Source organism: Bombina bombina, chromosome 7, assembly GCF_027579735.1.
Source record: "Bombina bombina isolate aBomBom1 chromosome 7, aBomBom1.pri, whole genome shotgun sequence".
NCBI classification, from domain to species: Eukaryota; Metazoa; Chordata; class Amphibia; order Anura; family Bombinatoridae; genus Bombina; species Bombina bombina.
This window is the reverse complement of record NC_069505.1, coordinates 579,181,892-579,206,713: the sequence shown is the minus strand read 5'-3', so window position 1 is coordinate 579,206,713 and position 24,822 is coordinate 579,181,892. Positions and strand designations below refer to the sequence as shown.

At 39.4% G+C, this 24,822-nt stretch overlaps 1 protein-coding gene across 3 annotated transcripts; it reads right to left on the bottom strand.

Annotated features, from left to right (window-relative positions):
* Positions 1-7,151: 7,151 nt before the first annotated feature.
* On the bottom strand, positions 7,152-24,606 carry LOC128667119 (zinc finger protein 239). 3 transcript variants are annotated; one of them, XM_053722028.1, is made up of 3 exons: positions 24,505-24,606; positions 16,363-16,496; positions 7,152-9,059 (listed from the first exon to the last, which is right to left on the bottom strand). In XM_053722028.1, the coding sequence occupies exons 1-3, from the start codon at positions 24,573-24,575 to the stop codon at positions 8,014-8,016; spliced, it is 1,251 nt and encodes a 416-aa protein (XP_053578003.1). In that variant the 5' UTR covers positions 24,576-24,606; the 3' UTR covers positions 7,152-8,013. The 3 variants fall into 3 exon arrangements, with proteins under 3 accessions (XP_053578003.1, XP_053578006.1, XP_053578005.1); XM_053722031.1 differs by lacking the exon at positions 24,505-24,606 and adding an exon at positions 11,307-11,388 and having other exon boundaries at positions 16,363-16,490; XM_053722030.1 differs by lacking the exon at positions 16,363-16,496 and having other exon boundaries at positions 24,505-24,552.
* Between the last annotated feature and the right edge of the window lie 216 nt (positions 24,607-24,822).

Below are 24,822 nucleotides of genomic sequence, written 5' to 3'. Positions count from 1 at the left end.
CTAACACTAAGCCCCTGAAGATCTTCCTACCTTATCTTCACCACGCCAGGTATCACCGATCCGTCCAGAGAGGCTCCGAAATCTTCATCCAAGCCCAAGCGGGGGCTGGAGATCCATCATCCGGCTGAAGTCTTCTATCAAGCGACAAGAAGAAGTCCAGAAGAGGCTCCAAAGTCTTCATCCTATCCGGGCAGAAGAGGAGATCCGGACCGGCAACCATCTTCATCCAAGCGGCATCTTCTATCTTCATCCGATGACGAGCGGCTCCACCTTGAAGACCTCCGGCGCGGATCCATCCTCTTCTTCCGACGTCCTAAGTCCAAATGAAGGTTCCTTTAAATGACGTCATCCAAGATGGCGTCCCTCAAATTCCGATTGGCTGATAGGATTCTATCAGCCAATCGGAATTAAGGTAGGGAAAATCTGATTGGCTGATTGAATCAGCCAATCAGATTGAGCGCGCATTCTATTGGCTGTTCCGATCAGCCAATAGAATGCAAGCTCAATCTGATTGGCTGATTGGATCAGCCAATCGGATTGAACTTGAATCTGATTGGCTGATTCCATCAGCCAATCAGATTTTTCCTACCTTAATTCCATAGGAAGGAGCTGAACGCTGCTTTTTTGCAGGTGTTAGGTTTTTTTTCAGCTCAAACTGCCCCATTGTTTTCTATGGGGGAATCGCGCACGAGCACGTTTTTTAAGCTGGCCGCGTCCGTAAGCACCGCTGGTATTGAGAGTTGCAGTGGCGGTAAATATGCTCTACGCTCCCTTTTTGGAGCCTAATGCAGCCCTTCTGTGAACTCTAAATACCAGCAGTATTTAAAAGGTGCGGGGGGAAAAAAGCCAGCGTTAGCTACGCGGGTCGTTACCGACAAAACTCTAAATCTAGCCATTAGACTTTGAATTAACGTCTGCTGACCAGGACTTAAGCCATAGCGCCCTGCGCGCCAGAATGGCAAAACCTGAATTCTTAGCCGTTAGTTTGGTTAGATGAAAAACGGCGTAAGAAATAAAGGAATTAGCTAACTTGAGAGCTTTAATCCTGTCTAAAATATCATCTAATGGGGTCTCCACCTGTAGAGCCTCCTCAAGAGACTCGAACCAAAAAGCCGCTGCAGCAGTAACTGGGGCAATGCATGCAAGAGGCTGGAGAATAAAATCTTGATGGATAAAATTTTTCTTAAGGAGACCCTCCAATTTTGTATCCATAGGATCTAAGAAAGCACAACACTCTTCGACGGGGATAGTTGTACGCTTAGCTAGGGTAGAAACAGCACCCTCAACCTTAGGGACTGTCTGCCACGAGTCCCGTATAGCTACATCTATGGGAAACATCTTTTTAAAAGCAGGAGGGGGAGAGAACGGAACACCTGGTCTATCCCATTCCTTAGTAATAATTTCCGAAAACCTCTTAGGGACTGGAAAAACATCAGTGTAAACAGGCACTGCAAAGTATTTGTCCATTTTACACAATTTCTCTGGAACTACAATGTTGTCACAGTCATCCAGAGTCGCTAAAACCTCCCTGAGCAATAAGCGGAGGTGTTCAAGCTTAAATTTAAAGGCTGTCATTTCAGAACCGGACTGAAGTAACGTCTTCCCATAATCTGAAATCTCACCCTCAGACAGCAACTCCCTTGCCACGGCTTCGGAGCATTGTGAGGGTATATCGAACATAGCTACTAAAGCGTCAGAAAGCTCTGTATTTGTTCTAGCCCCAGAGCTGTCTCGCTTTCCTTGTAACCCTGGCAGTTTGGACAATACCTCTGTGAGGGTATTAGTCATAACTGCCGCCATGTCTTGTAAGGTAAACACATTGGACTTGCTAGATGTACTTGGCGTCACTTGAGCGGGAGTTATAGGTTCTGACACGTGGGGAGAGCTAGATGGCATAACCTCCCTTTTGTCAGTCTGAGAAACCTCTGGTGATAAATCTTTAAATGCCATAATATGGTCTTTATAATTTATAGAAATTTCAGTACATTTGGTACACATTCTAAGAGGGGGTTCCACAATGGCTTCTAAACATATTGAACAAGGAGTTTCCTCTATGTCAGACATGTTTAACAGACTAGTAATGAGACCAGCAAGCTTGGAAAACACTTTAATAAATGTGAAACAGCAATTAAACAAAAACGGTACTGTGCCTTTAAGAGAAAAAAACTATCACATAAACTGCAAAACAGTGTTAAAAGTAGTAAACTCTTCGAAATTTTTACAGTGTGTATAAGGGACTAAAGCAGCATTGCACCCACTTGCAAATGGATGATTAACCCTTTAGGCCCCAAACCGATTTGAAAAACGTTAAAAAACGTTAATAAACAGTTAAACACCTTGCCACAGCTCTGCTGTGGTTCCTACCTGCCCTCAAATACGATTTAGGGAAGAATTAAGCCCTGTTAGTGGTCCTCAGATGCCAGTGGACTCCTTTAGGGAAGCTGGATGTCTCAGTCTGAATATGAACTGCGCATCTAGAACGCGAAAATAGGCCCCTCCCACCATGCACTCGATGTCAGAGGGCCTTAAGAAAATACTCCTAGGAGTATCTGACTAGCCATGTGGAAACTAGGCCCCAAAAAACGATTTATCACCCTCAGAGAAAAAACGTTCTTTCTATATAACATGTAAACGTTTTGTCACTAAGAAATATGAGTATTAACATGAATATTACCCTTGTTTGTAAGCATGATCCCAGTCGTTGTTAAATCACTGCATCAGGCTTACCTCAATTATACAAGGCTCTGTCAGCATTTTCTAGATCTTATCATCTCTCTAGAAATAAATATTCTGAACATACCTCAAAGCAGGTAATCTGCAGACCATTCCCCCAACTGAAATCTTTCCCATACTCTTCAGTTATGCGTGAGAACAGCAATGGACCTTAGTTACAAACCGCTAAGATCATCAACCTCCAGGCAGATTCTTCTTCTAATTTCTGCCTGGGAGTAAAACAGTACAACGCCGGTACCGTTTAAAAATAACAAACTCTTGATTGAAGGTAAAAACTACACTAAGTCACCACATATCTCTTATACTTCCTATCTTGTCGAGAGTTGCAAGAGAATGACTGGGGGTGGCAGTTAGGGGAGGAGCTATATAGACAGCTCTGCTGTGGGTGTCCTCTTGCAACTTCCTGTTGGGAAGGAGAATATCCCACAAGTAATGGATGAACCCGTGGACTGGATACACCTTACAAGAGAAATAACTTTATTAAAAAGATTTCAATTAGACAATAATCAGTGCTTAATAATTTCAATGCAGTTAAGAAAACATTTTAAAGAAATAATCTATGTTCCTAAAATAACCAATTAAAGCAAATACACAATAATTTTATTTAAAGGGACATTCTGGTCAAAATTTAAATGCACATCTTTGAATAGAAACATATTTACAATATACATTGGCAAAAATGCTTCTAGTAAAAGTTACCACTGTTTTAGTGTTAACATTTTTCTCTGCACGTGCATGTAAAGCATAGCTAGATATTCTCAGTGCACCAGCATTTTAAATACTGCAGCTGCTCAGAGCTTGTTTCATGTCAGCAATTAACTAATTGTGTCATTACCAGATGGTACAAGCGCAAGCAAGTGCTGTGTTTAAAATGATGGTGCATGGTTAAATACAAGCATTTTTGCTAATCATGTATATTACAAAAATGCTTCTCAATCTATTCAAAACTGAAATGCATCCATGTGGATTCAAATTTTTGCTGGAATGCCCCTTTAACTATCAGGTTAACAAAATCATAAAATTGAGCAGAATCTTTACTACAAAAATGATTACATGGCACATTTAAAAAAACGACAAAAAATGTGCTTAAAGGGACACTGTACCCAAATCTTTTCTTTTGTGATTCAGATAGAGCATGAAATTTTAAGCAACTTTGTAATTTACTCCTATTATCAAATGTTCCTTATTCTCTTGGTATCTTTATTTGAAATGCAAGAATGTAAGTTTAGATGCCAGTTAAAACAAGAGGGGGAAAGTTTGCAAAATCTGAAAGCGGAAACGTGTTGCGAATCTCCAAGTCTAAACTACGGATCAGAAGAGAGGATCAGCTGTAGAGCCGTAGTTTTGACTTGTTGGGGGAGTGCCTAAACCAGGCACTCCCCCAACAGTGAACCAATCACCGCCTTATCCGGAGAAGGCGCGAAGTCTGGGGAGTACAGCGGTCAAGACGCTGGGATACACGGACGGTTCCAGGATCAGCTGAGGACACTTTTACACGGAGGAAACACTATTCAAAGATCAAGGTGAAAGAAACTCTAAAAGGTACATGATGAACTAAGTGCACTTGTAGGATTGCTATCTTCTTAAAAGTTGTTTGTATCACAACCAGATAATAATGGACTTTATCAGAATTATCTCCACTAACTTTTGTGATCACGCTTATAAATACAAGGAGTATAAGTTGAAAAACCTTGTTACTACTTCTATTCCTGTTTAAAGATATCTGTTGAATATAGAATCGAATCAGTGACTACATACATCTGTAATAGTATCTGACATAGATTAGACATAGGAACTGCAGTTCAGAATTTGATACTAGTTTAGAAATTGTTACATTTTCAATGAGTCTATATTACTGAACATCGTTGCTAACAGTAACATTATTATTATCCGGTTGGCCAACCACGGATATTATTTTGGGCAATAGAGCAATTGAATAATATAATATAGAAAATAATCCAATACCTACTAGTTTTACTATTTTTAAGATTCTGCCATAAAAGGATATATAGTCTTATAATATAATAATAAAAAGCTTTTATTTATACTATAATTTTCTGCTCTTTATTTTTGTGGGTATTAGCCGCATAGGCGCTTTCAGATTTTGCAAACTTTCCCCCTCTTGTTTTACCTAGTATTGTGGATTTTGGAGGAAAAGCAAGAATACCCTCACCATTTGCACAGTCTGTATAAATCTTTTTTTTACAAGTTTAGATGCCGGCCCATTTTTGGTGAACAACCTAGGTTGTCCTTGCTGATTGGTGGATAAATTCATCCACCAATCAAAAACTGCTGTCCAGAGTGCTGAATCAAGAAAAAAGCTTAGATGCCTTCTTTTTTATATAAAGATAGCAAGAGAACGAAGAAACATTGATAATAGGAGTAAATTAGAAAGTTGCTTAAAATTGCATGTTCTATCTGAATCACAAAAGAAACATTTTGGGTTCAGTGTCCCTTTAAAGAAATAGTCTAGTCAAAATTTAACTTTCATGATTTAGATAGAACATACAATTTTAAGCAACTTTCTAATTTACTCCTATTATCAATTTTTCTTAGTTCTATTTGTATCTTTATTTGAATGTAAGCTTAAAGTCAAGGTAAACTTTGATGAATGAAAGCCCAGTTTTTAAAAATATTATTAAAACAGAGGCACTTTCATCCGGGGCACTAATCCGGCTTCCTCCAATCACAGCTTTCCCCCCAGGGGAGTAATTTCCTGAGGCCATGCCGTGATTGGAGGAAGCTGGATTAGTCATTGCTGACGTGTGAAGAGAGGATCTTCCGGGAGGGGGAAGCTGCTCTGGCTGTGAAGAGGAGAGAGGTACGTTTTTAAACAAAACGGCTGCTTTCTAAACTTTGATGAATGAAAAAGCCTCTGTTTTATTTGTATTTTTTAAAAACGGACTTTCATTCATCAAAATTTACCTTCACTTTAAGTGCCAGGCTACTTTTGGTTCAGCACTTGGGTAGCGCTTGCTGATTGGTGGATATATTTAGACACCAATCAGAAAGTGCTACCCAGGTGCTGAAGTTTAATTTTGACTAAACGATTCCTTTAACAATAGAAACTTGTACTTTGTACTTACACTTCTCAGGACAGCTGGTAAAAATCAGGTAAACAAATAACCTTAGCAAACCATGAAAAAACTGGCAATTTATTACCACTCCTGATTAACCCAGCGTTATTGTCCACAGATGAGACCAGGTGTCAGGAAAAGGTCAACCAGAATGAAGATTTTAAATAAAGTCAAGATGCAAATTATATCCGCATTTATATTTTAAGGAAGTTAGTTTCATATGTTGCTAAAATGAAACTAATCCTCCCCTTGTAATTAGAAGTAAGACTGTTAGATTGTAGGTCTGTCTGAATAGGCTAAGTAAGCCAAAAATTATAATCGAAATAGTATTGGACCTCTGTGAAGATTAGGAAATCACCAACTCCATATAGGATTTGACCAGCTCTAAATACAGGAAAAACACACCCACATTTGGGTAACCCATATATATATATATATATATATATATCAATTCTAGGAGGAGTCATAAATTATAATTGATTAATTACTAATAACCATAATTAGATTAAATATTGATGTTCTGACAGTAGATGACTCTCGGATATATGTGTTACAAATGTTGGGAAAATATTAATTTTATTTAGGTCTACCCCAACATTCCTAGGCTACAACTGTCAAAGCATAATTCAAATTTGTAAATTTACAATCCTAAATACACTGCTGTATGGAAAATTTATATGCATTAAAATACAAAACAGTACAAAGTTGAAATGTAATAAAACTTAATTTGAAGTCTAAAGTAATATAAAATACAAAGCACAAAGTATAAATGCATCAGAACTCTTTATGTCATGCGGTGCTATATTGCACTGGGTTTGTCTCTCCTTTAAAACCAGAAATGCAGGGAATGCCTCTTGTTTATCAAAATCTGACCTTTTAGAATCTTGAAAAGGATTTTATATCATCTCATTGGCAAACTTTATATCATTACTAACATGTTGCACCTTATTTCCTAAGAAATCCAGTATTAGCCGAATGCCACAGTCCATGGTCTTTTTTTGGCATTATGAATTTTTGTACAACTCTAAATTAGAGTGTCAGTGATACCGATGAAGATGATCCTTGGAGATTGAAACACATCAGGATATATTTTTTATTTTTAGTGAAACAAGCTATAATGCTCATTTTGTGATAGCTTTAATTATGTTAAAAAATAAATATCTTTTATTACATATGGCGTCACACACACTTAATATATTGTACATTTTTATTACAGACAGTAAACCATTAAATTCCCTTTGGGGCATATATATACACATTGAAGTGATAAAAAAGTATGTGGATATATAAAAAAAAAATCATGTAAATTCAGTATTAAAAAATTATTAATGAGAGAAGGTATATATTGTAACATCATATTTTAATAAAAAGTCGTATAGGATATTTTGTACAGACCACTTGAAAATAATACACACAAAAAAATAGCATAAATATATCAGTTGTATACATCGTTAAGATAGTATTGGAGACTTGATTTAAAAAAATGTAATCTAATTTCAGTGCTGAGACATTATTTGTTGTTATTTCCTGCAGAACATTCACTACCCAGATTCCAATCCGTTCTAATAACCTCCAGATTCTTTTTGCTAATTTATTGAAAGACTGTAGAATAAATGTTATAATTACATGGTGTTTATTTCCAATTACATAGTGTGGTTTCATATGGATCATAGAAATATAGAGTTGAATGTAATTTGTTTTTAAAAATAAATAAAAATGAATAAAGGAGAACCACTTAATAATTAGGGGTATTTTGGACATCAAAGATTCAGTCTTTGACTCACTGTATTTGTAACAACATACCTCACGGGTTCAGGGGGTTGGGGCAACAAACAGTGATAGATGGCCTGGGCTTTGAGAAACAGCCTATATCTTTAGACGTCTAGACCAGAGGTGATCAACTTTGGCACTCCAGAGGTTTTGGAATTACATTTCCCATTTTGCTTAGCCAGAGGTTTAGGAACTACATTTCCCATGATGCTCAGGAACTTTAATCTAAGCATCATGGGAAATGTAGTACCAAAACCTCTGGAGTGCCAAAGTTGAACCCCCCCCGGACTAGACATTTATACACATCAACATGGCTATGCAAGACATATAAATGTACAGATGGTGCTTAATAGGTTAATGCCCCTAAATACATACCTACCCTTTGTTTTAGTTCTTCCTATCATATGACATATTAATAGCTACAAACCAATTGCTAAGAATTGCTAAGTTCCTCTCCCAAATGACTTTTATGGTGTCTAACCAGTTGCGACTTGTCATAAAAATCTTTCCCACATGTAAGACAAACATATGGCCTCTCTCCTGTATGTAACCTATGATGGATGACTAGTGCTGATTTCTGGGTGAAGCCTTTACCACACTCAGGGCAGACATACGGCTTGTCTCCTGTATGTGTTCTGTTGTGATGAAGAAGACTTGACATCTGCGAGAAGCTTTTCCCACAATCAGAACAAGAATAAGGTTTCTCTCCTGTGTGAGTTCTCAGATGAACCGCTAGTCCTGATCTTTGACAGAAGCCTTTACCACATTGCTGACACACAAATGGCTTTTCTCCTGTATGGGTTCTATGGTGACTAACCAGACTTGACTTCTGCGTGAAGCCTTTCCCACAATCGGGACAAACATACGGCTTTTCTCCTGTATGAGTTCTCCGATGGGCGATCAGACTTGAGCTATCATTAAATCCCTTCCCACAGATCTGACAAATATACGGTTTTTCATCCGTGTGCGTTTTATAGTGGTAGAGCAGACTAGGTTTGTGAGAGAAGCATTTGCCACATTCAGAGCAAGTATACACCCTTTCCTCTGTATGAGTTCTCTGGTGTCTATTTAGTTGAGATTTTCCAGTGAAAGTTCTCTCACAAATAGTGCAAACAAATGGCTTTTTTTCTTTAGAGGCTAAATGTTGTTCATCAATCATCTCAGGTTTAAAATGTTTTTCCCTAGTATGTGATTTTGTGGGATCCTCTAAATATACAATTTTGCAGATCTGAATCCCACAGTGTGGGATAGTTGCACTGGTGCAATCATTGACACGTTTCTCCTTTAAAACACAGGTGTTCTGTCCAGACTGACTGGAAGCTAAAGCAGATGAGAGATTTCCGTTCTCAAAAAATGCTGATTCTATAGAGGCATTTGCTTCTATTGTTCCCTCTTTATTGCTCTGGAATCGAATGTTACTTCCTGCTGTCGCACTTGATGATGTCTTGTCAGATTGCTCTGTGTTTCCCATGGTTCCTTCTGTTGGTAACACATGTGTTGAGATAATGAGTATATTTCACAATGCATTGTAACATTACAGACAAGTTGGTATCATTAAAAAGGCTCTAAACCACTGGTTTTCAAACCTGTCCTCAGGCCTCATCAACAGGCCAGGTTTTCAGGCCTGGATGAGAGCAGGTAAAATAACCATTTACTAATCAGCTGATTGGTTCACCTGTGCTATAGTTCAGATATCCTCAAAATCTGGCCTGTTAGGGAGGCCTGAGAACAGGTTTGAAAACTGCTCTAAACCTATATATTTTTTTTCCCAATTATATTAAACTTGTTAGTGCACATTTATTCTAGAAACAATTATAGTGCATTATAAGTGTATGAATTTAGACTCCTGTGTGATGGAGATTTCTTACTCACGTGGCCTCGCAAAGGTTTTTTTTCTTTTTAAAAATAAAAAAAATGATGTTGTGGGTGTAACAACCAATCACAAGCCATACAACCCTCTATAATGAAACATAGGAAAGTAAACTCTCATCAACTCAGTGGAAGTGAAATTATATTTTCTTTTTTATTTATTAATAATTTAAAAAAGTCTCAGTCCCACCAGGGTCTAAATTAGATATATAAAATGTGATTTGCCAACTTAGACTAGAATAATTAGACACTACTTACAGCTAGCACACCATCCCTTTAAAGTAAAAAACAATAAATACAAATAAATTATTCCAATTTGCTGTTTTTAATCAAATCCACCTCTTTCTCTTGGTATATTTTGTTGAAACGTACTTTAAAGGGCCATAATACCCAAATGTTTAAACACTTGAAAGTGATGCTGCATAGCTGTAAAAAGCTGACTAGAAAATATCTCCTGAACATCTCTATGTAAAAAAGAAAGATATTTTACCTCAAAAGTTCCTCAGTAGCCACCTCCCATTGTAAAGGATTTCTAAGCAGCATTTTAGTGTGTCTGTCCTGGGACAGCTGAAAGGATGAGCCTCGTGAACTCTCATATTATTTCACCAATCAGGTAAAGGAAGTTTACAATGAAATCTCATGAGAGTCAAGTCAAATCTCATGAGTTCACAGTAAAAGTTCATGACCTTAGCACTGCTGATGCTGATTGGCTGCTGTTCATTTCTTCATTTTTTTTAATTTTTTTACCTGCAGCTGGGAGCAGTTGAGTATAACTTTTTACACAGAACTTACTCTGCTGAGCTGAGGAGATTGTGAGGTAAAATATCTTCCTTTTTTACATAGAGATGCTCAGGTGATATTTTCCTGTCAGCTTTTTACAGTTATACTGCATCAGTTTCAAGTTATTTAGCATATGAGTATTATGTCCCTTTAAGTGCATGTGACTTGAGAGCTATATGGCAACAGTATTTGCAACAAGGTTTGTAACAATGTTATACATACTGTGCTCAAGAGACATGCACACTCCTGAGACTACCTTAGTACGTCCACATGGTAAGGAGCTGCATTTCAACAAAGGATACCAAAAAAGAGGTAGATTTTACAATAAAATGAAGCGTTTGTTTTAAATCGCTCACCCTATCTGAATCATGATAATTTCATTTTGACGTTTATGTCTCTTTAATATTGTCTTTAAAGGGACAGTAAAGTCTACAACAAAACTTTCATGATTCAGATACAGCATGCAATTTGAAACAACTTTCCAGTTTACGTCTATTTTGCCTTGTTCACTTTGTATCCTTTGTGGAAAAGCATATCTAAGGTAGGATCAGGAACTGGGAGATAGCTGCTGATTGGTGGCTAAACATATATGCCTTTTGTCATTGGCTCACCTGATGTGTGCAGCTAGCTCCTAGCTACTACTCTTTCAACAAAGGATACCAAGATAATGAAGCAAATTTGATAATATAAGTAAATTGGAAAGTTCTTTAAAATTGTGTGTTGTATCTGAGTCATGGAAGGAAAGGATCTTTCCTTTGTTTAGAATTTATTGTGCACCTTTTGCAGTATTTATAGGAACTTCCTCTGTCTTCATATGATCACTCACATATAGTTCTTCTTGTTTGGAACCTGAAGCATTAACAGTCACACTGCCTGTATATTGTGAATATCAAACAGATGTTTGTAAGTTGTTTGCAGCACATGATGCAACTGAATATAAACTATTTGTTTGAGTCTCAAAAACTAAAAATATAACACAAAAAATGACTGTACTGTTCAGCAGAAAATGCACCTAAATCAGGGGTTTTCATCAATTAGTCCGCAGGACTCCTTAACAGGGCAGATTTTCAGGATTACCTTGGGTGAGAGGTTATTAAACATGTTTACTAATCAGCTGATTATTTCACGTGCTCCAGTTCAGATATCCCGAAAATCTTGCCTGTTAGGAAGAGAATGAGAAAGAGAGATAGAAAGGGAAATAAAAAAAAAGAAAACGAGAGAGAGAAAGAAAAAAGAGAGAGATTGGAAAAAATAGTATAAGAAAGAAGGAGAGAGAGAGACAGAAAAATAAAGAAAAAAGAGAAATAAATTAAAGAGAGAGAAAGAGAGGAAGAGTGAAAAAGAAAGTGGGAGAGAAAGAGAGAGAGAGAAAAGAAAGAAAAAGGAGAAAGAAAGTAAAGCGAAAGAGGGAAAGAAAGATAGAAAAATGAAGAGAGAAAGAAATACGAGAGAGAAAAGTGAGAGTGAAAGAAAAGAAAGAAAAAGAGTCAGAGGCATCCAGCAACAGTAAAAGAAGTAAATAGAGAGAAAAGGAGACGGAAAAGGAGGAACAGAGAAAGAGAGAGAGAGAGAAAAAGAGAAAGACGAAGAGAGAAGCATTAAAGAAAAGAAAGAGAAAGAGAGACGAACAGGCATCCAGCACTGATCTCATTCTCATGTAATGGAGGCATCCAGAAGCGGCATAAGATACACACTGATCTCAGTTTCATGTAATGGAGGCATCCAGCAACGGCATAAGATACACACTGATCTCAGTCTCATATAATGGAGGCATCCAGCAGAGGCATAAGATACACACTGATCTCAGTCTCATGTACAGAGGCATCCAGCAGCGGCATAAGATACACACTGATCTCAGTCTCATGTAATGGAGGCATCCAGTAGCGGCATAAGATACACACTGATCTCAGTCTCATGTAATGGAGGCATCCAGTAGCAGCATAAGATACACACTGATCTTAGTCTCATGTAATGGAAGCATCCAGCAGCGGCATAAGATACACACTGATCTCAGTCTCATGTAATGGAGGCATCCAGCAGAGGCATAAGATACACACTGATCTCAGTCTCATGTACAGAGGCATCCAGCAGCGGCATAAGATACACACTGATCTGAGTCTCATGTAATGGAGGCATCCAGTAGTGGCATAAGATACACACTGATCTCAGTCTCATGTAATGGAGGCATCCAGCAGCAGCATAAGATACACACTGATCTTAGTCTCATATAATGGAAGCATCCAGCAGCGGCATAAGATACACACTGATCTCAGTCTCATGTAATGGAGGCATCCAGCAGAGGCATAAGATACACACTGATCTCAGTCTCATGTACAGAGGCATCCAGCAGCAGCATAAGATACACACTGATCTCAGTCTCATGTACAGAGGCATCCAGCAGCGGCATAAGATACACACTGATCTTAGTCTCATGTAATGGAGGCATCCAGCAGAGACATAAGATACACACTGATCTCAGTCTCATCTACAGAGGCATCCAGCAGCAGCATAAGATACACACTGATCTCAGTCTCATGTAATGGAGGCATCCAGTAGCGGCATAAGATACACACTGATCTCAGTCTCATGTAATGGGGGCATCCAGTAGCAGCAGAAGATACACACTGATCTCAGTTTCATGTAATGGAGGCATCCAGCAGAGACATAAGATACACACTGATTTCAGTCTCATCTACAGAGGCATCCAGCAGCGGCATAAGATACACACTGATCTCAGTCTCATGTAATGGAGGCATCCAGTAGCGGCATAAGATACACACTGATCTCAGTCTCATGTAATGGGGGCATCCAGTAGCAGCAGAAGATACACACTGATCTCAGTTTCATGTAATGGAGGCATCCAGCAGCGGCATAAGATACACACTGATCTCAGTCTCATGTAATGGAGGCATCCAGTAGCGGCATAAGATGCACACTGATCTCAGTCTCATGTAATGGAGGCATCCAGTAGCGGCTTACGATACACACTGATCTCAGTCTCATGTAATGGAGGCATCCAGTAGCAGCATAAGATACACACTGATTTTAGTCTCATGTAATGGAAGCATCCAGCAGCGGCATAAGATACACACTGATCTCAGTCTCATGTAATGGAGGCATCCAGCAGAGGCATAAGATACACACTGATCTCAGTCTCATGTACAGAGGCATCCAGCAGCAGCATAAGATACACACTGATCTCAGTCTCATGTACAGAGGCATCCAGCAGCGGCATAAGATACACACTGATCTTAGTCTCATGTAATGGAGGCATCCAGCAGAGACATAAGATACACACTGATCTCAGTCTCATCTACAGAGGCATCCAGCAGCAGCATAAGATACAAACTGATCTCAGTCTTATGTAATGGAGGCATCCAGTAGCGGCATAAGATACACACTGATCTCAGTCTCATGTAATGGGGGCATCCAGTAGCAGCAGAAGATACACACTGATCTCAGTTTCATGTAATGGAGGCATCCAGCAGCAGCATAAGATACACACTGATCTCAGTCTCATGTAATGGAGGTATCCAGTAGCAGCATAAGATACACACTGATCTTAGTCTCATGTAATGGAAGCATACAGCAGCGGCATAAGATTCACACTGATCTCAGTCTCATGTAATGGAGGCATCCAGAAAAGGCATAAGATACACACTGATCTCAGTCTCATGTACAGAGGCATCCAGCAGCGGCATAAGATACACACTGATCTCAGTCTCATGTACAGAGGCATCCAGCAGCGGCATAAGATACACACTGATCTTAGTCTCATGTAATGGAGGCATCCAGCAGAGACATAAGATACACACTGATCTCAGTCTCATCTACAGAGGCATCCAGCAGTGGCATAAGATACACACTGATCTCAGTCTCATGTAATGGAGGCATTCAGTAGCGGCATAAGATACACACTAATCTCAGTCTCATGTAATGGGGGCATCCAGTAGCAGCAGAAGATACACACTGATCTCAGTTTCATGTAATGGAGGCATCCAGCAGCGGCATAAGATACACACTGATCTCAGTCTCATGTAATGGAGGCACCCAGCAGCGGCATAAGATACACATTGATCTCAGTCTCATGTAATGGAGGCATCCAGTAGCGGCATAAGATGCACACTGATCTCAGTCTCATGTAATGGAGGCATCCAGTAGCGGCATACGATACACACTGATCTCAGTCTCATGTAATGGAGGCACCCAGCAGCGGCATAAGATACACAGTGATCTCAGTCTCATTTAATGGAGGCATCCAGCAGTGGCATAAGATACACAGTGATCTCAGTCTCATGTAATGGAGGCATCCAGTAGTGGCATAAGATACACACTGATCTCAATCTCATGTAATGGAGGCATCCAGTAGCGGCATAAGATACACACTGATCTCAGTCTCATGTAATGGAGGCATCCAGAAGCGGCATAAGATACACACTGATTTCAGTCTCATGTAATGGAGGCATCCAGTTGCGGCATAAGATACACACTGATTTCAGTCTCATGTAATGGAGGCATCCAGTTGTGGCATAAGATACACACTGATTTCAGTCTTATGTAATGGAGGCTTCCCGCTGACAGGCATGTGATCACTGGGGCACCCTGTCCCTGTGATCACTTGCCTGGGGTGGCCTCCATAGCGCTTATTTCTGCACTGCACAGCACTAATAGCTCAGTCTTGCTGCTTTTGGTAAGATTTGCACTACCCCAGCCGAGAAAAATCTAGGAAGTTTGTCAGACAAAAAAAGCTGTGTAAACATAGCCAACAGGAGAAATGAAACTATCAGTGGGGTATAGCAGAGATAAGTAATAAAATGTTCATTTTCAATTGTTCTCTCTAAGTATTGGTCTTTGGTATACAGACAAGGATAAGGAAGCATGTGTGTGTATAGAAAGTGATAAAATAAGTCAATCTGATTTCCCTGCAAGCTCAGCCCATTGTAATGGGGAGTAGTGCCAATGAACAAAAACAGCTATTTTATAAACAAAAATAAACCTAAAGGAAAAACGTTTCGCTCATTTATACTTTGCTGGTATAAAAGGTAGTTGGAAAAACATTAAGGTAAGTCAATGCTTACAGTAAATTGACCCTTTAAGCTTTAACTGGAATATCCCCTTGAATCTATTAGAATGATTAAAGTGTATCAATGTTTAGCAAATCTCTCCGTTTATATAAATATTGCAAAGTTTGCTTATTTGTTTCCTACTACAATAATTATATCAAAGTGTCCCATGTCCCTTTAACCTTTTCATGAAGAATATTTAACCGCTTAACAATCACTAATGTACCCTTTACGTCGGCCAGTCGTTCACATACCCCCTTATCTGGCCTCGGAAATAGCACAGGTTTTGCTGATGTAGGCAAGACCGAGCTATATCTGGATGCCTCTGGAAGTGAAGCATGCAGTATTAGTGCAGTTCTGCCACTGTCGGCAAGGCTAAGCTAGTAAACCCCTTAAAGAACACACTATGGGTACGTCAGTCGTTAATGGGACACTGAACTCAAATATTTTCTATCATGATTCAGATAGAGCATGCAATTTTAAGCAACTTTCTAATTTACTCCTATTATCAATTTTTCTTCGTTTTCTTGGAATCATTATTTGAAAAGCAGGAATGTAAGCTTATGAGCCAGCCCATCTTTGGTTCAGCACCTGGGTAGAGCTTGCTGATTGGTGGCTAAATGCTATCCAGGGTGCTTAACCAAAAATGGTCCGGATCGTAAGCTTACATTCCTGCTTTTCAAATAAAAATACCAAGAGAACAAAGAGAATTTTATAATAGGAGTAAATTAGAAAGTTGCTTAAAATTGCATGCTCTATCTGAATCACGAAATAAAAAAAATTGGGTTCAGTATCCCTTTAAGGGGTTAAACATATGTAATCACTGCTTTTTAATCAGTATGTTTTTTTTTTTTAATTTGTAATTCAATGAGACTATTTAAAGGAACATCAAAATATTTCTGTGGTTACTGGTCCAATAATCCAATACCACAAATAAATCAAATGTAGCTGAACATTCTGAAACAACGAAGGAAGAAAACCTATTCACTGTATTTTGTGCTTTGAAGATTCCTTAGCTGTAAAGGCATCTTGTGACGAATAAAACAAAGGGACCTAATATTATTCCTTACCTGCATGCTCATTGTTCAGATCTGCTGTTTGGTTCTGGGTCTTCTCAGACATTATCTCGTTCAACAGACGAAAATATATGTGAAATATTCCTAGAATTAATTCTGGTGCTTTATTGGCACCTAAAAACAGGAACCTAAAAACAGACAGATTTGGGTATCACTTCCTAAACACTATGAGAGGTAGACACATTGCTTATGCACCACCAGTACTTAAAGGGACATGATTCAGATATAACATGCAGTTTTAAACCACTTTCTAATTTATTTCTATTATCAAATTTGTTTTGTTCTCTTGGAATCCTTTGTTGAAAAGCATACATAGGTTAGCTGCTGATTGGTGGCTGCACATATATGCCTTGTGTCACTGGCTCACTAAAGTGTTCAGCTAGCTCCCAGTAGTGCAATTCTGATCCTTTAACAAAGTATACCAAGAGAATGAAGCAAATTGATAACAAAATGATAATAAGAGTAAATTTGATAGTTGTTTAAAATTCTATCATGAAAAAAGCACCTCTCTGATTTGTCTGCAGCGTAGGCCGTGCTGAGGGCCTCATGCCGCCTACGGCAGAACACTATTTTTCAGTGAGGTGATCTTAGCCACTAGCGTGCTAGCTATCCTGCATAATACCAGCTGGGCCACATGGCTATTGGCTAAGAGGTGGAAACGTCACCTGATTGAAAAAATAGTGCTCTGCTGCGGGCAGCCTGAGGCGCTCAGCTCGGTATAGACAAATAAAGGAACTTTCAGCATGAAATATTTTATACTTCATGACTGAAAGTCCCCTTTATTTGTTGCACTGCTAAATCCTAGCGTTTCACAAAAGCTAGGATTCCCCATCACTTTAAACCATGACTTGGCAAATCCTGGTAGCCACAGTTTTGGAATTTTATCACTAGAGTTTATCGTTTAAATAATTCTACATATAACTTTAAAAAAAAACTTTGCATGGCTCAAAAAAAAAAGAAGTATATTATATAAATGATATAGAGACATGCTGGTGTAATCATTAAAGGGATATTGAACACAAACATGTTTTTTGAGATTTGGACAAAGCATACAATTAAAAAAAAGTATTAAGTGACTTCTATTTGTTCCCATGTTATTCTTTGATGAAGAGATACGTAGGTAGGTGTCTGGTAACTACATGACAGGAAATAGTGCTGCCATCTAGTGCTCTTGCTAATGTATAACATTAGTATTACATGACAGGAAATAGTGCTGCCCTCTAGTGCTCTTGCTAATGTATAACATTAGTGCTACATTACAGGAAATAGTGCTGCCCTCTAGTGCTCTTGCTAATGTATAACATTAGTACTACGTGACAGGAAATAGTGCTGCCATCTAGTGCTCTTGCTAATGTATAACATTAGTACTACATGACAGGAAATAGTGCTGCCATCTAGTGCTCTTGCTAATGTATAACATTAGTACTACATGACAGGAAATAGTGCTGCCATCTAGTGCTCTTGCTAATGTATAACATTAGTACTACATGACAGGAAATAGTGCTGCCATCTAGTGCTCTTGTTAATGTATAACATTAGTACTACATGACGGGAAATAGTGCTGCCATCTAGTGCTCTTGCTAATGTATAACATTAGTACTACATGACAGAAAATAGTGCTGCTATCTAATGCTCTTGCTAATGTATAACATTAGCACTACATGACAGGAAATAGTGCTGCCATCTAATGCTCTTGCTAATGTATAACATTAGCACTACATGACAGGAAATAGTGCTGCTATCTAATGCTCTTGCTAATGTATAACATTAGTACTACATGACAGGAAATAGTGCTGCTATCTAATGCTCTTGCTAATGTATAACATTAGTACTACATGACAGGAAATAGTGCTGCCCTCTAGTGCTCTTGCTAATGTATAACATTAGCACTACATGAAAGGAAATAGTGCTGCCATCTAGTGCTCTTGCTAATGTGTAACATTAGTACTACATGACAGGAAATAGTGCTGCCATCTAGTGCTCTTGCTAATGTATAACATTAGTACTACATGACAGGAAATAGTGCTGCCATCTAGTGCTCTTGCTAATGTATAACATTAGTACTACATAACAGGAAATAGTGCTGCCATCTAGTGCTCTTGCTAATGTATAACATTAGCACTACATGACAGGAAATAGTGCTGCCATCTAGTGCTCATGCTAATGTATAACATTAGTACTACATGACAGGAAATAGTGCTGCCATCTAGTGCTCATGCTAAAGTATAACATTAGTACTACATGACAGGAAATAGTGCTGCCATCTAGTGCTCTTGCTAATGTATAAAATTAGTACTACATGACAGGAAATAGTGCTGCCCTCTAGTGCTCTTGCTAATGTATAACATTAGTACTACATGAAAGGAAATAGTGCTGCCATCTAGTGCTCTTGCTAATGTATAACATTAGTACTACATAACAGGAAATAGTGCTGCCATCTAGTGCTCATGCTAATGTATAACATTAGTACTACATGACAGGAAATAGTGCTGCCATCTAGTGCTCTTGCTAATGTATAACATTAGTACTACATGATAGGAAATAGTGCTGCCCTCTAGTGCTCTTGCTAATGTATAACATTAGTACTACATAACAGGAAATAGTGCTGCCATCTAGTGCTCTTGCTAATGTATAACATTAGCACTACATGACAGGAAATAGTGCTGCCATCTAGTGCTCATGCTAATGTATAACATTAGCACTACATGACAGGAAATAGTGCTGCCACCAAGTGCTCATGCTAATGTATAACATTAGTACTACATGACAGGATATAGTGCTGCCATCTAGTGCTCTTGCTAATGTATAACATTAGTACTACATGACAGGAAATAGTGCTGCCATCTAGTGCTCTTGCTAATGTATAACATTAGTACTACATGACAGGAAATAGTGCTGCCCTCTAGTGCTCTTGCTAATGTATAACATTAGTACTACATGACAGGAAATAGTGCTGCCATCTAGTGCTCTTGCTAATGCATAACTTTAGTACTACATGACAGGAAATAATGCTGCCCTCTAGTGCTCTTGCTAATGTATAACATTAGTACTACATGACAGGAAATAGTGCTGCAATCTAGTGCTCTTGCTAATGTATAACATTAGTACTACATGACAGGAAATAGTGCTGCCCTCTAGTGCTCTTGCTAATGTATAACATTAGTACTACATGACAGGAAATAGTGCTGCCCTCTAGTGCTCTTGCTAATGTATAACATTAGTACTACATGACAGGAAATAGTGCTGCCATCTAGTGCTCTTGCTAATGTATAACATTAGTAATACATGACAGGAAATAGTGCTGCCATCTAGTGATCTTGCTAATGTATAATATTAGTACTACATGACAGGAAATAGTGCTGTCATCTAGTGATCTTGCTAATGTATAACATTAGTACTACATGACAGGAAATAGTGCTGCCATCTAGTGCTCTTGCTAATGTATAACATTAGTACTACATAATAGTAAATAGTGCTGCCATCTAGTGCTCTTGCAAATGTATAACATTAGTACTACATGACAGGAAATAGTGCTGCCATCTAGCGCTCTTGCTAATTTATAACATTAATACTACATGACAGGAAATAGTGCTGCCCTCTAGTGCTCTTGCTAATGTATAACATTAGTACTACATAACAGTAAATAGTGCTGCCATCTAGTGCTCTTGCTAATGTATAACATTAGTACTACATGACAGGAAATAGTGCTGCCCTCTAGTGCTCTTGCTAATGTATAACATTAGTACTACATGACAGGAAATAGTGCTGCCATCTAGTGCTCTTGCTAATGTATAACATTAGTACTACATGACAGGAAATAGTGCTGCCCTCTAGTGCTCTTGCTAATGTATAACATTAGTACTGCATGACAGGAAATAGTGCTGCCCTCTAGTGCTCTTGCTAATGTATAACATTACTACTACATGACAGGAAATAGTGCTGCCATCTAGTGCTCTTGCTAATGTATAACATTAGTACTACATGACAGGAAATAGTGCTGCCATCTAGTGCTCTTGCTAATGTATAACATTAGTACTACATGACAGGAAATAGTGCTGCCCTCTAGTGCTCTTGCTAATGTATAACATTAGTACTGCATGACAGGAAATAGTGCTGCCCTCTAGTGCTCTTGCTAATGTATAACATTACTACTACATGACAGGAAATAGTGCTGCCATCTAGTGCTCTTGCTAATGTATAACATTAGTACTACATGACAGGAAATAGTGCTGCCATCTAGTGCTCTTGCTAATGTATAACATTAGTACTACATAACAGTAAATAGTGCTGCCCTCTAGTGCTCTTGCTAATGTATAACATTACTACTACATAACAGGAAATAGGGCTGCCATCTAGCGCTCTTGCTAATGTATAACATTACTACTACATGACAGGAAATAGTGCTGCCATCTAGTGCTCTTGCTAATGTATAACATTAGTACTACATGACAGGAAATAGTGCTGCCCTCTAGTGCTGTTGCTAATGTATAACATTAGTACTACATTACAGGAAATAGTGCTGCCATCTAGTGCTCTTGCTAATGTATAACATTAGTACTACATGACAGGAAATAGTGCTGCCATCTAGTGCTCTTGCTAATGTATAACATTAGTACTACATGACAGGAAATAGTGCTGCCCTCTAGTGCTCATGCAAATGGATAACATTTTTGCAAAACTGCTGCTATATAGTGTTTCAGACACGTGCACGCTCCTGAGCTTACTTCCCTGCTTTTCAACAAAAAATACCACGCTATCTGAATAACGAAAGAAACATTTGGGGTTTCATGCCCCATTAAGAATGAAGAACTGATTAAATAACTCACACGGGCTAAAAGACAGCTTTATCAGTGATAAAAAGAGATATCAGTTCTGTATATTGTACAAATCAAATTATAGTTTTCTTTTTGTTCCATAAAAAAAAGGGGAATTTTAAAATATATAATACTATGTCAATGTTTAAAAAAATATATGTTCCTGCCACAAATAAATTGTATTGTTTTCATGCTGATGGAAAAGTATCACTGACCTCCATGTTCCCTTGCTCCTAGTTTCAAAATCATAAAAACAGCTTTAACTTATCACTTATCCAGGCAAGCTTTGGTGTCCAGAGTGTGTAAATCATATGACATTCCACATATAATGATATCCTACTGTTTCTCATGCTGCATCTGATGAGTGGGATAGATGATAAACTGATGGCATACTGGAGACTGGTTATAAGGTTCTAGGTGCAGGGTAGGCAGCTCTGGTTCATTTTATTAGCAGGCAAAGAAGCACAATTGGATGGGTGCCTACATAGGAGTGCACGGACCAGGTGGCACATAAAACACAGTGCACAGTGAGGGTGGCTCCTGCAGTGCAAATGCCCCAGTGCTGCTTTCTGTTATGAAATCAGGGTCAGCACAGATACAGAAGGCGCAGTGCAAAGAAGAGTTCATTGTTTTGTTTTTCTATTGAGCCCTATTGCAGAGGTGCACCACTGCTGCTTCACTGCCTAGCCAAGCACTCTCTCATTCCCTTAGGGCCAGCACGTGGCAGGGGTTGTTAGAGAACTACACACAGAGCCACATTCTGACTGGCCCACACTTGGAAACTACTATCCCCTTCATGCCACTGTTATACTGAAGCATGTAGTTCATTATACAGAGGGAGGTGGCATATGCACTGCAGTACAGAGGGGATGTGGTATATGCACTGCAGTACAGAGGGGATGTAGTATATGCACTGCAGTACAGAGGGGATGTAGTATATGCACTGCAGTACAGAGGGAAGGTGACAGCTGCACTGCAGTACATAGGGGATGTGGTATATGCACTGCAGTACAGAGGGGCTGTAGTATATGCACTGCAGTACAGAGGGAAGGTGACAGCTGCACTGCAGTACATAGGGGATGTGGTATATGCACTGCAGTACAGAGGGGATGTGGTATATGCACTGCAGTCAGAGTGAAGGTGACACATGCACTGCAGTACAGAGGGAATGTGGTATATGCACTGCAGTACAGAGGGGATGTGGTATATGCACTGCAGTACAGAGGGGATGTGATACATGCACTGCAGTACAGAGGGGAAGTGGTATATGCACTGCAGTCAGAGGGAAGGTGACACATGCACTGCAGTACAGAGGGAATGTGGTATATGCACTGCAGTCAGAGGGAAGGTGACACATGCACTGCAGTACAGAGGGGATGTGGTATATGCACTGCAGTCAGAGGGAAGGTGACACATGAACTGCAGTACAGAGGGAAGGTGACACATGAACTGTAGTACAGAGGGAATGTGGTATATGCACTGCAATACAGAGGGAATGTGGTATATGCCCTGCAATACAGAGGGAATGTGGTATATGCACTGCAATACAGAGGGAATGTGGTATATGCACTGCAGTCAGAGGGGATGTGGTATATGCACTGCAATACAGAGGGGATGTGGTATATGCACTGCAATACAGAGGGAAGGTGACACATGAACTGCAGTACAGAGGGAATGTGGTATATGCACTGCAGTCAGAGGGGATGTGGTATATGCACTGCAGTACAGAGGGGGTGTGGTATATGCACTGCAGTACAGAGGGAAGGTGACACATGAACTGCAGTACAGAGGGAATGTGGTATATGCACTGCAGTACAGAGGGAAGGTGACACATGAACTGCAGTACAGAGGGAAGGTGACACATGAACTGTAGTACAGAGGGAATGTGGTATATGCACTGCAATACAGAGGGAATGTGGTATATGCACTGCAGTCAGAGGGGATGTGGTATATGCACTGCAATACAGAGGGGATGTGGTATATGCACTGCAATACAGAGGGGATGTGGTATATGCACTGCAATACAGAGGGGATGTGGTATATGCACTGCAGTACAGAGGGAATGTGGTATATGCACTGCAGTCAGAGGGGATGTGGTATATGCACTGCAGTACAGAGGGAAGGTGACGTGACACATGAACTTCAGTACAGAGGGGATGTGGTATATGCACTGCAGTACAGAGGGGATGTGGTATATGCACTGCAGTACAGAGGGGATGTGGTATATGCACTGCGGTGCTCTGACAAAATGCAAAAAGACATTTGGCAGACAGACATTTGGCAGACGGACATTTGGCCGACAGACAGAAAGCTAAAGAATGTTCCGATGACGGCCGAGGGCAGATGCGTTCCAGAGTGCTCTGTTCTAATCAGAGCCTCGGGCGCCGCAACTGCCTCTGGGAACCTTACCATGGGTCCCAGAGGCACGTCTTGTAATTCTCTGTCTGGGAAATTATCTATCTATCAAATCTATCTATTTATCTATCAAATCTATCTATCTAATCTATCAAATGTATCTATTGCATCTATTGATCTATATATCTAATCTATGTATCTATCTATCTATCAAATCTATCTATCTTGTGGCAGGACTGTTATCTGACAGCCACTTGTGTTTCGGCCAAATGTCCGTCTGCCAAATGTCCGTCGGACAAAAGTCCGGCCACGATGCACTGCAGTACAGAGGGGATTTGGTATATGCACTGCAGTACAGAGGGAAGGTGACACATGAACTGCAGTACAGAGGGAAGGTGACACATGAACTGCAGTACAGAGGGAATGTGGTATATGCACTGCAGTACAGAGGGAAGGTGACATGTACTGCAGTACAGAGGGAAGGTGACATGTACTGCAGTACAGAGGGAAGGTGACATGTACTGCAGAGGGGATGTGGCATATGCACTGCAGAGGGCAGGTTGCCCATGTAGAGAACTGCACAGAGAAGGTGGCACAAGCACTGCAGTGTACAGAGAAGGTGGCACATGCACAAAAGTGAAGGCTGAGTGGTGTGACAATGATGTTGGTATGTCCCTCTTGTGACAATGACTACCAGCCCCTGACCAGTATAGTGACTTCACAGCCCTGTCATATTACCGATGGCTTCACACCACATCACCCCCACCCCCTATAACATCTCAATACAACCCCAGAAGCACAACTACATATGTAGCTTTTATCCCAGTCTAATTACACCCCAGAATAGCCACTGGATAGAAATGAATATCATCGGAAATTCTTAATAATTCCTGTCACCAAAGACACAAAAATATAAATAATAATCATAAATCTCCATAGTAATGATGGATACATAGTAACTACTCACACCCGAGGCGCTATGTTATTAAAATACTTCCGGATTCTGACAGCCCAGCTGTCGAATAAATATGACGTCATAATGGCCACAACAAACAAAAACTAGCAAATGTGTAGCGTAATCCGCCATCTTTGTTTTACCAAACGCTTGGCGTGACGTCACATCAGTTTTAAAAAGTACATAAACATTAGAATATATATATATATTATTCTATTAACTAATACTGTCTTAACTACACAAAGAGCGCAGAAGATTTAGAAGTACTTGTTATTGTTTTTTTTTTTAAAGGAAAGGCCTGTCTTTCATTACTGATTGGCGTAACCAATT

Excerpts from the sequence above, each read along its gene's own strand:
- LOC128667119 (XM_053722028.1), bottom strand. The coding sequence starts at position 24,575 with ATGACGTCATATTTATTCGACAGCTGGGCTGTCAGAATCCGGAAGTAT. Across the intron at positions 16,497-24,504 it reads AATAACATAGCGCCTCGGGT|GTTCCTGTTTTTAGGTGCCA; the intron begins GTGAGTAGTTAC and ends GTCTGTTTTTAG. Across the intron at positions 9,060-16,362 it reads TCTGAACAATGAGCATGCAG|AAGGAACCATGGGAAACACA; the intron begins GTAAGGAATAAT and ends TGTTACCAACAG.